Here is a 15897-nt window from a genome sequence, read left to right as displayed (position 1 = left end):
GTCTGGTAGTGTTGGACCGGATGCTGCGGTACCTTCTTCCTGACGGCAGGAGGGAGAACAGTCTGTGTGAAGGGTGGGTGGAGTCATCCACAATGCCGGTTGCTTTGCGGATGCAGCGAGCAGTGTAAATGTCCATGACGGAGGGGAGAGAGACTCCAATGATCCTCTCAGCATCGCAAGTGAGGGAACTTGTCATTTGGTGATGTGCATGAATTCCAGAATTCAGGCCATCACTGATTGCCAAGGATTTGCATCCAACTGTTAAACATACTTCATATACACTGCGTGTGCAGTGCACTGAAATTTGTGGACACCCCTTTTTATTAGGAAATTCAGTATTATTGATGTGCAATCGTTGCTGACACAGGTGTTCAAATGCACACACAGCGTGTATAATCTCTTTAGGAAAGTATTGCCAGTAGACTTTGATGATCTTCAGCAGAAGCACATGAGCCTAAGGTCACCATGCCCAATGCTGAGCAGCGGCTTGAGTGGTATAAAGCTGCCTAGTATTGGGTTGTGGAGCAATAGACTGTGTTCTCTGGAATGACGGCGCTTCATCCACTACTGTTGGGATGAGTTGGAAAGTTTGTGATCCAGAATGAATCATCCAAAATCAGTACCTGACCGTACTCATGCTTTTCTGGGTGCTTACAGTCAAAACCTCACAGCAGTGTTCTACGATCTAGTGGAAAACATTCACAGAAGTGGAGAGACTGTTACTGTAGCTGAGGTTGGGCAAACTGGTTTTTAAAACATTGGATAAGCAGGTGTCCTCAAACCATACATTGCATTTATGATCATGTTCATTTGTCCAGTTGTCAAAAAAAGGACCATAATTCTGTGACTCCGAGTGGTCCAGTGGGCTAAGACATTATGATCCTAAGGATCGCTGATTAGAATCCAGGGTCATGCTGCTTGCCATCAGCTGCTGGAGTCTGAGACAGCACAGTTGGCCATGCTCTCCCAGGGCTGAGTTGATGGCACTTGCTCCCCGCATTACTCCCAGGGTGATGTTGGTCAGCACAGATGACTGTTTGCTGTTGTATGTTGTTAGCTGTTGGGGGGCTTTCCCTTGAGTGTGCTGGCACTGGCATCAGCGGCAGATTGAAAAGAGGCGGTGGCTGGCTTCACATGTGTTGGATGAGGTGGGGAGCTTTAAGTGCGCTGGGTATAGAGATGATGCCCCAGTGCAGTATAAAAAGAGTTTGAAAGGGCTTCACATATGTTGGAGAAGACATGTGCTGGTCTTTACTGTCCTAGTGTTCGGGATATTGTTAGTGGTAGGGGAAGTTCACATGAACGAGGATTGGTTAATTGGCCTTCCAAGTTGGGTAGAAAATAGGATACATTTATTGGGTAGAGTTGGGTATTTTTGTGGTGGTATACAGAGACAGAAATAAGTATCAGGCATCGGTATTGGTCCAGTATTTTCTGAGGAGGTTTTTAAAGCTGAAGTATGTTCATGATGTATTCAGAAGAAAAAAGCCCCACATAGTCTCTTGTGGTCCACTCCTCTGTAAGTGGTCCTGATTCGTGACTGGTCCAGACAGCCGCTAGGTTACGCAACAGGAACTTTCCACAGACCACTTTTCCTCTCCATCTCTCTGGCTTGTTCCACTTTAGGGTCCAGGGTTTTCTCCCTGGAGCTGTGGCAGTGCAAGCCCTTCCACCTCCTCCACGAGTCGCCTCATGTTTTTCAGACTCCAGTCAGAATTCACAGTGCTGTGCTTTGTGGGAGCACATGTGCTTGTGCATGTGCACAGCTGTCGGTGTCATGGTGTCATGGTGAAATAAATAGAAATCAGTGGAAAGACTGTATATATAATTTGGTATATTTAAAAAAAAAAAAAAAAAAAAAAAAAATATATATATATATATATATATATATATATATATATATATATATATATATATATATATATAGTCTCTTACACCTGGCCTTTGCTTGCCATTATACTGCAAATTTTAATATTTTTTAAAAAGTGACAATCAGATGAGTCTGATTCTTTACAAGACCAGTGCTTAGAATGAGAAATGTGAGTGTGCAGACGGTTTAAACTACCACATAATGTAAAGGTACTTGGAAAAAGGTGATATAGAGCCTTTATGTTATGTGAAGGTTCTCTGAAACCTCTAAAAGGTTCTTATTACCTATTACAATATTACTCAGTAAATCAACTGAAATCCGCTTTCACACATGCATGTTAACCTAGAACCTTTCCAGACATTACTCAGAGAAGCTATATGTGTGAATACAAATGACTGCATCATTTGTACCGGACATTACCCGGACTTTATCCTGGCTGCCCCCTGGTACAAAGTCCGGGTAATGTCCAGGTGAGCCCATATGTGAATAGAGCAAAGAATTTTCCGGAGAATTTACAGTGGGTCATGCCGTACATCATGCATAGAACATTTCCTGTAGTGAGAACACGTCTGACACAGAAAATCTCCGGCTGTACGGTAGACGCATGAAAGGGTAACTTCTGAAAATGGCTTGACCTGACTCACCAGACGTTTTCATATGAGTTCATATGTGAAAACGGCTAAGTACATTGACAACAGGTTTTATTGGGAAGACAGTTTCATATGGACATGAAGCTAGCCATATAGCTATATCTGGTTGCAAATCACCTTAAATTATACTAGGAAAATAAATGTACAACCCAAGAATGTTCAGTGCATTGAATGGTACATTTATATAACCATTTAAAGAGCTGCACTCTAAGCAGAAATGATTCTGTGTAGTACTGAAACTGTGTAGTACTGGCTTTTGGTCAAAGATTTTGGTGTTTATGGAACATTTTTCAAGGTTCCTTTGGAGAAGATTGTCCTTATATTGGATTGTACTGTATTTATAAAGTACATTATATGGACAAAAGTTTTGGGACACCTGCTCATTCATTGTTTAGTCCAGATAAACAATGATATAAAAAAAGGTTTATCCTGCTGTCGTTGGAGTAACTGTCTCTACTGTCAAGAAAAGGCTTTCTACTAGATTTTAGAGCGTTTCTTTGAGAATTTAATTGCATTTAGCGATAGGAGCATTAAGTGAGACCAGTATGTTGGATGATCACCACCCGCCTCATCCCCAACTCCTCCAACGTCCCAAAAGTATTGGATGGAACACCATTTTTCATGAGAACATAGTTAAACTGCTCCACAACTCAGTCAGCAATAAGTGCAATGTAAAGTAGCTGTAGGCATTCATTAGAAGGGGTGTCCACAAACATTTGGACATATAGTGTATGTAGTAGGGGTCTGTGGATTTTTTTCTACATAGGATGGGGTGCATAAATGCAAAATAAAAATTTTATATTTTTTTACTTGAATTAAACTTTAATATTTTGGTATCTAATTTATAATATTTAAATCTACTTGGAATAAGTTATTAGTGTGTGTTAAACATCAAAGATGTTGATGATGCAAACTTTTGAATTGTAGTGCATGAGAGAAGGTTGTAATTACAAACCCAGAACGACAGAGGGCAGCACCTATCTCTAATGAGGGCTTCCAAGTCCTGTGTGTGTTTTTGTAGGAAATCCCAGGTAGCTGACAAGTGAAGTCGTGTGGTTTTACACCACACAGTACCTGTATAGTAGCCAGTAAATCTGCTTATTTCTGCTGGCTGGATATTTCTGTCAGGCTCATGATTGGCTGAATGGTTAGGTTTAGGAAAACAATAGCTTGAGCTTACTCTCTCTCTCTCTCTCTCTCTCTCTCTTGCTACAGGTGTAGCTGTTCCTCAGTGTGTGCATTAGTCCAAACAACCTTCCGTGGTCCTGAATGATGATTCTTTCCATCCAGTGGGGTCTGCTGTAGATAGCAGAGGAGCTTATTTACAGCTGATTCTGTAACATAGCAGGTAATATTGTTTGTTTGTTTGTTTGTTTTTTACATGACAAGTGTGTGTTTTGTATTTGTGTGCAATTGTATGTGTGTGTTTTTCCCGTTTCTTTCTTCCTGCTGTACCAGTTATTAAACTTTATTTTTTATTTACATTTTACATTATTGACCAACATGGTGTGGTTTGGCCTCTGTAAACAGTAGATGGCAGTATAGGATCAGAAAGCACTGTGTCTTCGACTCCTTCGTCTTCATTGATCTCTCTCTCTCTCTCTCTGTCTCTCTCTCTCTCCCTCCCTCTTTCTCTCTCTGTGCATACATGTCTGCTATGCTCAGCTTGGTGTAACCAAGCACTGCTATTTCCTACAAACATTTTCTGTAAGGCTGATGGAATTATGGGCTGAGGTTGATGGTGTGGCAAAGTGATAATCTGGAGATTTGTATCCACTATATCTGATGCAGACTGCATACCTGAATTGTCACACATTTGCTTTAAAAAATTCAGGTACACTTGCTTGCGATCCCTGTCACGAAAAAACCTTGTAGCTCCAAAATGACAACTTTACAGGAAAAGAAAAAAAAATCGTATTACCTTTCAGTAGAAGTCAGTGTAAAAAGATTTTATTCCAGCTCATTTTGGAGTATTTCTATTGTTCCATACATGATGACTTTTTAATGTAATGGAATTACGTCAAAGGAAAAGGTTCAAATTATGTCACAAAGTAACAAAAATAAGGTACAATATTTTATGTGACAGCTATGTTATATAGTTTCTGACACTATGTCATTTTCAGTAAAAATGGACCAGACTACATCACACTGCTTAAAACTAGTAGTAGCAGCTGACCTGAAGCCTGAATTTTGGAGTTCCGAATCATGGCACTCTTATTCTCTTTCAATTTGGTTTCCTGAAACTCTGGAACTGCATATCAATAAACTTCACTTACTGTGCCCAAAAGTTCACATGACTTTCTGTATATTGAGTTCCTTTGTCTATTAGGAGTAGGGGTGTCCCAATCTGATCCAATCTGATCTGAATCAGGATCTGGGCTGATCCAGTAATATTTTGATGGATCAGGTATCGGCTAGTTTCATCCCAGTCCAGTTTCTGAGTCTTTGTTTTGTTTTGTTTTGTTTTTTACCACAGTATTTAGCGCTCCATCTGGTGTCCTCAGGGCTTCATTACCAGACACTCAGCACTGGGCCTTCAGCACTGAGGAGCGTTCTCAGAAGGTAAATAAAAGAGTTGAGAGTCTGCAGTGTGGAACTAGTTTTACAGTGGAACATGAAAACATACCATAATATCTGAAACTATCACAGTGACGCTCCTGTTTACAGACAAGAGAACCATGCGTCTTTCGACCATGCAAGCTAAATGTAACATAGCAGGGAAGCGAGTCAGACTGGATTATAGGATATTAAACACACTATAAAACAGTCATTTTAAGAAAAGTCTCTACTAAACGAAATCAGTCAGTCCAGAATGTCTCATAATAATAGATATGAGACTAAAAACAAAGTGATTTTACTTCAGTACTTATTAACAGCACATCTTATCTAAACCGTGTGTCTGTATTATTTATACTAGCACAAAGATCAGATCTGTATCGGCTGATGCTCTGCATTAAGAGACTCTGATTGGATCTGAGCTAAAAAAAAAAAAAAAAAAAACAAGCTTATTGGGAGGGACCACATCCCATAGTTTTATTACCACACTGCAGTGAAAACTCACTACTGAACACACGTGTACTCTAGCAAGCAATGCAACATAAGGAACGGACACACACACACACACACACACACACATGCGTATCTTATCCACACCAGATATACACTGACCTGCTCAGACACTGTCATGGTAGAATAATTGTTTTGGGGAATCCTGTACTTGATATCACAACCCCCAAACATTCATACACACACACACTCAGGCTGGGTCGAGTGTGGACAAAGGGGTGGGGCCAGAAGTAAGGGAGGGGTGTGAGAGGTGGGGGAGGGCAGGGGAGGGGAGGGCAGACAGCATCTGTTATTACAGTCGGGACAGAGGGGGCTTGCTGAATTTAGGCTGCTGATATTTCTCACTCGTTCTGTGTGAACACAGAGCATGCATAATTGAACACACACACACACACACACACTAGAGCAGTCCTGCAGTATGATGAGAAAGGGAAAAAAAAGCAAACGCTGCAGCTTGGGCGAGAAGATGAGACAGAGGGCGCTAGAGTCAGAGAACGAGAGAGGCAGAAAAAGAGCAGGAGGGAGGGAGAGAGGATATGCTCACATGGAACAGAGCATGACTGTGGAGAACAGCAGGTCAAAGAGTGAAGCAGCATCTTCTGGCTTGTGATTGTGAGTGATGCAGGGTCAGAGCAGAGAGAGGCACACAACTCCAACACACACACAGTCTAAATAGAGAATGCATCACATCCATTCATGACTGTGAATTGAATCAGTTTGGGTTCTTCAGAGGTTAGCTAAGACAGTGGTACTATAAAGAACCATGACAACTTGCCATTTGGATGCCTAAATGGGTCTTCTCCTACATAGAACCCATTAAAATAATTCTATATGGGTTCTGAGCGGCTCAGCAACTATGACCCGGTGGTCGTGAGATCGAATCCGGAGCTTTTCTGCTTTGCCATCGGTGGCTGGAGTTTGAGAGAGCACAATTGGCCATGTTCTCTCCTCTTAGCTGGAACAGTAAAGCCGAGGACCTGGTGCTTTCCTCCGAGCATGTCGGTTGCCTGGCAATGCTGCATTTGTAACCCTTTGAAAAGTGGCAGTCACTGGGTTCACGTGTATCAGTCATTTGCATTCACAGTGCTAGAGGTTTAATTGGCAGTATAAAATTGGGAGAAAAGGGGAATAATAATAATAAAAAAAGCTTCAACCTACATGACATTTGTTCATTTTTAAAATTCTTGATAAGCCTATGGTTCAAGGGGCCTTGTAAGAAGTAGATGTAGTAGGTAGTTTCTGTGGAGGGCAATTCCAAAGATTTCTGCATAACTAAATGTTTAGGATGTGAAAAGAGTTCCTCTTTCTGAGTGGTTGAACGAGTCAGGGTTGTTCACAGTAGTGTCTGAAAAGTGTATTGCTTCTTAAAGGTGCCTCACAGAAAGTTATGTGTCCTTGACTGTGACTCGGTCACACTGGGTCCTACATATTTAATGTTTTTTGTTTTGCATTGTGAACATCCCAACCTCCTGTCACCACTACTATAAAGAAATCAGAGTCATATGCCAAACTGTCACCACTGTACACTGTGATGCTGTGAATGAAATGTCCCCAGTGTTTTTTCTAGTCTTTTCGAGACTATTGGAAAACTGTCCAACCGGAACGCCACACCCCCTTATTTTTGTCCCTCATTGATTAGTGGCAGTGCTTTGGCCGGGATCCACCTCCTCATGTAATATGAATTGCCTCTCCACCCCCCCCCCCCCCCCTTCCCTCTCTTCCCCTCTCTTCCCCTATTCATGTGTCTCTGTGTTGTGTATCTAGTCTGGACTGACCACGCCCACAGCCGCAGTTACTGTTTCCAATGTGACATCAGAATTGATTTATTGTTATCTAGAGAGAGAGAGAGTGTGTGTTAACTAGTGGAGACCCGGGACAGAGCGGAAGAGAAGGCAGATTGAGGACAGTGACCGTGCATCTGCTAATAGTTAGTTCTCTAGAACCGCTGTCAGTCGCGCTGCGCTGGAGCAGACAGCATGGCCAGGCAGCTTTCAGCTGCTGCCTCACTCCTTCAGCGGGCAACACTTCATTAATTCCCTTCTCTCCCGCTCTGCCAGGAGCTGCACACCACCCTGTAACGAGGTTTGGCCTTGTGTGTATATATATGTGTGTGTGTGTGTGTGTGTATGTTTACGTGCATGTGTGTATTCCCAGGGTGGAGAGGCGCTGAGAAAAGCTATGAGCTGTGTGCTGTGTGACATGAAGCAGGGCCTTCTGTGATTGGCTGTGGTGGACTGTGACATCATTAACAAGCCTGCCTCCCTCCCTCCCTTCCTCCCTCTCCTTTTTTTTATCTCCCTCTCTCTTTAGCTCCCTCCCCTCCCTCTCTTCCTCTCTCTCTCTCTCTCTCGCACGCTCTCTCGCTCTCTCTCGTTTGCTCTTGCGCTCTCTCTCTCTCTCTCACTCTGGTTTGCTTTTTTTTTCCTCCTCCCTTTGAGCATCCTCTGAAAGCCGCAGTGACTAGCAGCAGCATCCATGGCCTAAACCACACACGGCCGGACGTTAGGGCTGTACGAGAGCCGCTGGAAACCGTTCTGCCTCTCTTTATCTCTCTGTGTGTCCATCTCTCCGCTGACCGGGGGCTTCTCCCTCTCCTCCTTTCGTTCCAGGCTCTTTGGAGATAGAGGAATGCAAATCTGCAACCATGATGGAAGGTAAGGGTTGATCTTGGCTGTGCTTCGTTTTATTTGTCACCTTATTTTGTCATCTGTATGCCTGAATGTCATCTGTATCTGTATGTGTGTGTGTGTGTGTGTGTCGGCTTTAAATAAATGCCATAAGCCGGCCTGCTATTTTGGGTGGCTGCTATTTTGTCGTTCCGGTGACTTGCATATCATTCTCAGTAAAGAGCAAAGGCTACTGGCTATCTTAAGCACAGGCACACACGCACCCATGCACACACACTCGCGTGCACACACACATACACACGCACACACAATGGCAAGGATAATTGCTGCCCCCCGCCCCCTCGTCTCTCCTCTCACCCCCTTCCTTTGGCTTGGTGTTGTAAAGGATTATTTGGATTTTGCACTTACAGCTTATGTGCCCAGCTGGCTGGGTCAGAATTCTCTTTGTATATGGGAGTTCAGTTCACAAATACACACACACACACACACACACAGTCACAAACACATACATGTATGTACACACACTGTCACATAGACATGTGTGTAATAATAGATATTGTTAATGCAAATGTGTGTTTGTGCAGGATTCTATTTTTTGGCAGGTAAGATGTGTTTGTGTGTGTGTGTGTGTGTGTGTGTGTGTGTGTGTGTGTGTGTGTGTGTGTGTGTGTATTTGGGTGTGTATGTGCGTGTACCCGTGTGGAAGTGGAGGTTGGGTTGCTGTCAGCTGTGTTTTTGGGAGAGAAATGGAGGCTGGCCTGATCCACATGCGTGACGGAGGTTTTATGTAATGGCCTGATGGGAGCATGCCATGTATTTTATTAATTTTTTTTAAATGGTGCATTATGAAATCAATATCACAGTGCCAGGTTTAAACCAATGTTTAAGATTTATATTTGTGTTATACTTTAAAGCTTATTTTCCCATGGCTCATGCATATAAAAAATAGAAACATCCATAAATTTACAAGTGCTTGGTATGTGGGTCATGTTTTGATGATGCAATAATTTGATATATTCAAGTGCTTATATTCATTCCGATTTTCCCCAGGGACTGGATTAGCATGTAAATGTGTTTATTGGAGCATTGCTGTTAACTTAGTTTGGTAGCCCTTTACTTGTATAAATTAATACATTTATTTCATATGAATAATTATTTATATAATAGGATTGTCGTAGTATTGTTTTTGGTTGTCATTTTTGACTTTCTTTTTAAATATACAACCCCAAGCTGCTTTATATTGTTTAAGATGTCATAATGAACAAACCGAAGGAAATGCTCTAAAATGACCTGAACTATAAAATCCATTAACTAACATTAAAAGGTAACAGTGTTTTTAGCTTCGCCTGTGAAGTTACCTTTTTGCACCGACAGCAACAATATAAGTAATGCTGTTTCTCAAGGCTCATGCTATATTAACTGAAGATGGACAGGTTAGTGTTTTTGGGGCTAATGCTGATTACCAATACCAGTCGAGGGCGGGGCAGGATGCTACATTAACTTTTCCAGGCAAGCTTTGTAACGTATCATCGTACAGGGCTTCTGAAATGTTCCATGCAGTTTTTGTCAAGATAAAATGTACTTTACTTTTTAGAATCAACCACACTTAAGTGCTGTGGAGCTCCAGCTGTGAGAGTTTTGTGAATTCCTTTACAGAACTGCACTGCACAACTGAAAAGGCGCTTAAAACTCCATCATTTTAGCTGTGATTCCTTTAATTGGCTGTTGCTGCTGTACTTTTAGTGGCAGTTAAATGTGATCTGCACTGTTTGCTGTTTTGTGTGGTTAGTGGTGTTTGCTAGCGCTGCTGTGTTCTGATACTCCCTGTACTGGGCTGAGTTGAGAGCTGAGTCGAGAGCTGTGTCCGGTTAGTGATCTTAAGTCTTTACTCTGCTTCTCCCACGAGGCTGAGTTAGTTTAACACATTCTACAAATATGTGAGTCAGTTATTGTAAAAATGATTTGCAGTGTTATGTGGCTGAGGATCCTCGTACAGAGTTGCTGTAATCCTTAACTTGTGAATATGATCTGATTGGCTCTCAGGAGTTGAGAGATTCTTAGTCCCTCCAATTTCACAAACTCAAAAGTAATTGGGCAGGTAACTGATAAGCAGTTGATGAAAGGAATTTAGAAAAATGAAAGGAAAGAATTTTGAATTTGGTAGCCATCCATAATCAAAAAGGCTAAAGTTTTCAAATCAAGTTTTCAAAAAAAGAGGTAATGCACTGTTGAGCTCAGCAACACCAGGCCAGGAAGACCCAGAAGACAACTAAAGATCAATGCAGATTTTTTTTTCCTTGGTAAAAATAAGATACTCCTTCACAACCTCTTGTCACGACAAGAACACTCTCGAAAGAGGTAGACGTATCATTGTCATAGTCTATCATCAAAAGACACTTCCATGAATGTAAATACAAGAGTTTACTTCAAGAGGCAAACCACTCAGGAACTGAAAGGCCATATTAGACTGATAAAACATCTAAAAAAATAAAACCTGATCAGTTCTGGAACAAGATTTCTTTGGATATACGAAACCAAAATCAACTTTAGTCTGTGGAATAAGGATTCCTAATCCGAGGCCTACCATATCATCTGTCAAACACGGTGGAGGCACTGTTATTGCATGGGCATATAAGGCTGCCAATGGAACTGGGTCACTGTTGTTTATTTATGTCAGAAGTAGCAGGATGAACACACTAAATGAATTCACTTTCTGCTCAGATTTAGTGAAGATGGATAATGACCTAAAACATACCATGAAAGCAACCCAAGAACTTTGTAAGGCAAACAAGCACAATCAAGCAGCAACTGAAGGCGACTGAAGAAATCTTAAGGGAGGAACCTGTGTCAGTTTTGTGGAAGTTGACTGTAAAGAATTTCCATCCAAGAATTACCAATTCTTTTTTTATGTATGTATCTTTTTTGGATTTTTGTTAAATCTCTTGAATTAATGTTTGTATGCTTTTGAGACATAAAAATATGACCACCCTCCTAAAATGCTCTTGGTCCTCCATGTGCCAACAAACACATACTCCTCGCTCCACAAGACCTCTGAAGGTGCCCTGTGATTTCTGGCACCAAGACAGCAGATCCTTTAAGTCTTGAGAGTTGTGAGGTGGAGCCGGCCATAGATCGGACTTGCTCCAAAGCAATTCCACAGGTAAATAGGGCACACGTACCCTGCCATCCACGTGATGAAAAAGAATAGGACTCCTCTGACCAGGCGACCTTCTTGCATTGCTCCAAGGTCCAGGTCCGACGCTCACGTGCCCGTTGTAGATGCTTTCATTTTGGGTGTGAGAGCCAGAGCTGGTGCACTGTTGGTTGTGGGCACAAATTTGCGTGTCTGAATTGAAATCATTGACATTAAGTTATACTGGTACTGATACAGATGATACTGATATTACTAATATACCGATATTACTTTCTAACATATATTAATCAATTGTTCTTAATCAAAGCCCTTTATTTAATACTAGCATCTGAAAGTAGACTATCATGTCATAACTATTTAAGGAATAAATACACAGCTAATACCACACAGTTTGAGTGTGTGCTGTTTCAGGCTGGATTGGGTCAGGTTCATTTCTTTTTATATCCGATCTAGCATTTTTTACTCATACCAGTACCGATATCCATCAATACCAGCATGCCAACTGTACCTCGAACATACGTTTGCGCTCAAACGCTGAGGGAATGCTTTTACATCTGTTATCAGCGTGATTTGCTTAATTCAAGTGCGGTCTTTGGTGTGTATCTTTGGAACATATATAATATTAATTTGTGTGTGTATCCTGACATGACTTGCGTGTGATTGCCATGTGCGCAAGTGCATGCGTGTGTCAGCCGAGGTGTTTAGGTGTTAAGTAACAGCAGAAAGTGACAGTGACAGGTACTGTACCTCCAGACCTCTGCACAGCTGCGTGAACATGAAGGTGAATGGCGCTTAGTGTGGCTAGCACAGGCTTAGCAGGGTTAGCCATGCCTGGATTACCTGCAGGTGTAAAATAGGAAGCTAATCCACTTCGCCTAGTGCTTTCTAAATTCTGCCACCCACACACACTCTAGCAAGGCCTGTATGTCTGCTTATGGCTGGTGTATCTCTATAGATTAAGGTGAAAAAAGGGTTCTAATGGCTTTGTAATAGGTTTCTTCCTGGAACTTACAAACACACTGGCTTTTCAGACAGATCTCTGGCATACAATGGATTAAAATAGCTCAAATTATGATCATTTAGTTAGAAACTCTCTTGTATCTCAACTGGAATTGTATGAAACTAATTACTTGAGGTGATTTATAGTAAAACAGGTAATACTACTACTACTATTTTTAAAGAATAGTATTGTTATCTAGATTTTTTATAGAGAGTAACACTGATGACACCAGTGACACTGATAACATTTAATGACCATCAAGATTCATCTGGTTCGTTTTAGCTGGACTATGAATATAAGATAATGTAACATTTCTGTCAACTGTAAATCAGGAAAATTGCAGCTGCTGGAAAACTAGTCCATACTCTTATCATTTTGCTGACATAGTCACTATAGCAGTTCTGCATATATTTAAATATAATATGTATCAGCAGCACCCTGCAGGGGTGAGACTTTTTTTTATTCTTGCCCTAAAATGATTATGTACGCAGTATATTTTCTTTGGCTCTTTCTTGCACCAAATTCCTGTGTCATCACAGTATATTTTTAGAGAAGTAATGTCCTGTAATTCAGTTCTTTTTTGCTTACACTACCATTTAAAAGTTTGTAGTGACAGTTTTTAGTAATTCTTTCGTGTAATTAGTAGGAAGCTGTGAAAACATGCTGGAAACTTTCTCTAGAATGATGAATGGAGTGGTAGATGATTTCAAAGGAATAATATGTCAACAATCTGATTAACATGATTTATTGCTTACCCCACATACAGTCAATCAGCCAAGATATGTTTGATAACGGAAGTTTGCCTTCTTAGTTTAGAATACGAGATGCTAATGTTGCTAACAAACACTGTATTCAGACAGTCAATAATTGCATCCTTGTAAAGATGTCCGCTGATAAAACACATTTTGTTTCATGCTAACAAATAGTTGTGGTTTAGAACTTGGTATGATTCACTTTAGTCTATAGAGCTGAATAGTGGGGCAGCTATTTTGACTTACCTGAACCACAGTTGTCTTAGCACAATATGTGGCATCATTCTGTGCATCTCCAGTTTAAAAGTAGAATATTACTAAAAAGTAGGAGATTTCATGGTTTTAATTAATTACATTTTTTGCTTAAATATTTAAACACATTCTATCCATTTAAACATTTTACTAAGCTATCATTTTTTTGGATAAATCAAGATGTTGGCATTTATTTACAGAGATCAGATTGGTGACAGTCAGACAATATTATATTGGTGACAATATTCGAGTAGCATCATCTGCTTTAAGTGATAAATCATGTCAAATCATGTAAATCAATTTGACGCTTTGGTTAATTATTTAAGCTGTATAACATCGAAAATGAAGTTAGTCTTATGCAACAGGAAAGGAAATAAGTTCCCATTCTCTACAAAGAGCATTTAAATTATTTTATTTTTGTTTAGTATGTTAATTTAACATTAATTAACAATAATTATACTGTAACTTGTGCAAAGGTAATAGCGAATTTAATAGCACATTAAATACTATGCTATATTTTATTTTAATATGTTGATTTCAGTAAATAAATAGGGATTGTGTCTGAACTGTGCAAAACTATTTTAGTTTCCTGTAGAGGATTTGAGCATACTTTCATATACATTTTGATGGTGTTCTTAAACCATTAAATAATACATTTACATTTAAGGCATTTAATCCATGCCTTATCCTTAGCTTGTTTGAATAGACTAGAATTCAAATGATACCTCTAAGCTTAAACACTACTAAATACAAAAGTCAGTATGGAGAACATAATAATAATAATAACTTTACATTTAAGAAAGGCCTAAAAACTGGTGATCAAATCTTGATATATAAATTTATTATAAAAAGTTTCTGTAAATACATCATGAAGTTGTGTATGAATTACAATAAAAGTATGCAAAATAACATCTAAATTATTTTGCTGTTGAGTTTATTATATGTAATTATTAAATACATTCACATTGTCAGTACAGTTATGGTTGTATTTTAATAACATGGATTAATAATATAACACGATTTCCAATTAGAAGTATTCATGGCAGTATGGGGTATTATAGGGCGTGTGGACTCATGTAGTTAAGATCTTTTAAATACTGCCTACATCTTCTCTACTTCCCCTGTGTTTAAGTGTATGTCACTTGGGTGTATGTAACCTTTCTTGTACAATGAAAAAACATTTATTTGGAGTAATAATAAGTGCTTGGAGTAATGCTGAATAATCTGCATATAGACTAAGCAAAAATACTTAGCTATATTTACTAGTTTCATTAAGAGTATACACACAACAGCCTTATTTAGCTGTGTTATGTTCATAGCTGTCATTCTATAAACCATTTACCATGAGCTGGCTAGTGTGTATTTCTAGTTCGGCTCTAATGGCATTGGCCCTGATTTTAAATAGCAGAGCAGGCCATGGGGGCTTGCTGGAAATAGAGTCCGTGGTAGATAGTGTTTCCTGTCCCCACCCAACCCCACCCCTGTGTTTCGTGGCCAGATGGCTACTTGTCTGTGGTAGTGGGGCAGTGAAGTTAGTGTGGGGAAGCGCTGTAAAGAATTTCTTCATCCCAGAGTCATGTCTGTGAAGCAGTACAGTGTACCTGAGTCTAGAACAGAATGAAAACCTTTCATTCAAGTGTAAAATGTAGGCCTTTCTAGATATGTGTAAGTTATTGCTATTAAGGCTGTCCTGATTTGTCAGGTAAACTCAGTTACTCTATTAAGGAAACTTATCAATTTAAAAACAAACTTTCTCCATGAATTAACCGATTTTATTGAGAATGTAAGACAAAAGCACAGTCACAGTTTTTACTCCCATATTATTTAAATCAGCCTCTTGGTGGCTGTATAAGAGCTCTATTTTAAAACTTAAAAACCACCTGCAGTAAGAATTTAACCATGCCTGGTGTGTTAGGAATAAGAGGCCCTAAATAAACAAGTAGAGAAGTCTGTATGCCCCTGTAGAGCATCTATCTACTATATATCTATGTACTGTTAGATTTACATTTACATTTAAGGCATTTAGCAGGCGCTCTTATCCAGAGAGACTTACAAAAGTGCTTTGCTATTTACCCAAGAAAAACCTTAGCTAGTTAGAATAGACTAATAGTTCAAAGGTACCTCTAAGTTTAGACACTACTAAACACAAGTCAGTAAGGTGACCACTCAGCTATTCACCCAAGTATTCTCTGAAGAGGTGGGTCTTCAGTCTGGGTTTAAAGACAGTGAGCGACTCTGCTGTTCGGACACCCAGGGGAAGCTCGTTCCACCACTTTGGTGCAGGACAGAAAAAAGCCTGGACGCTTGTCTTCCGTGGATTTTGAGGGATGGCGGGTCGAGCCGAGCCGAACTTGAAGCTCGAAGGGCTCTCTGTGCAGATCGATTTTTGACCATTGCCATCAGGTACGGAGGGGCTGGTCTGTTCTTGGCTTTGTTGGCCAGCGTCAGGGTTTTGACTCTGATGCGGGAAGCAGCTACAGGTGTTCAGAACGCAGCAGATGTTCAGAAATAGTTTTATTAGGCTGA

At 40.3% G+C, this 15897-nt stretch overlaps 1 protein-coding gene across 9 annotated transcripts in view; it reads left to right on the top strand.

The window, feature by feature from the left end:
* Positions 1 to 7949: 7949 nt before the first annotated feature.
* Positions 7950 to 15897, top strand: part of sgip1a (SH3GL interacting endocytic adaptor 1a) — a 66683-nt gene continuing 58735 nt past the window's right edge. For 6 of the 9 annotated variants that reach the window (XM_072684233.1, XM_072684230.1, XM_072684234.1 and 3 more), the window contains exon 1: positions 7950 to 8240. In XM_072684233.1, coding sequence (XP_072540334.1) covers positions 8231 to 8240 — 10 coding nt within the window. In that variant the 5' untranslated portion in view covers positions 7950 to 8230. The remainder of the gene's footprint in view (positions 8241 to 15897) is intronic. The other 3 variants (XM_072684238.1, XM_072684235.1, XM_072684236.1) reach the window with 1 other exon arrangement.

This window comes from Salminus brasiliensis, chromosome 7 (genome assembly GCF_030463535.1).
Source record: "Salminus brasiliensis chromosome 7, fSalBra1.hap2, whole genome shotgun sequence".
NCBI classification, from domain to species: domain Eukaryota; kingdom Metazoa; phylum Chordata; class Actinopteri; order Characiformes; family Bryconidae; genus Salminus; species Salminus brasiliensis.
Note: the sequence above shows the minus strand (reverse complement) of the source record. Positions and strands in the feature narration are given on the sequence as shown.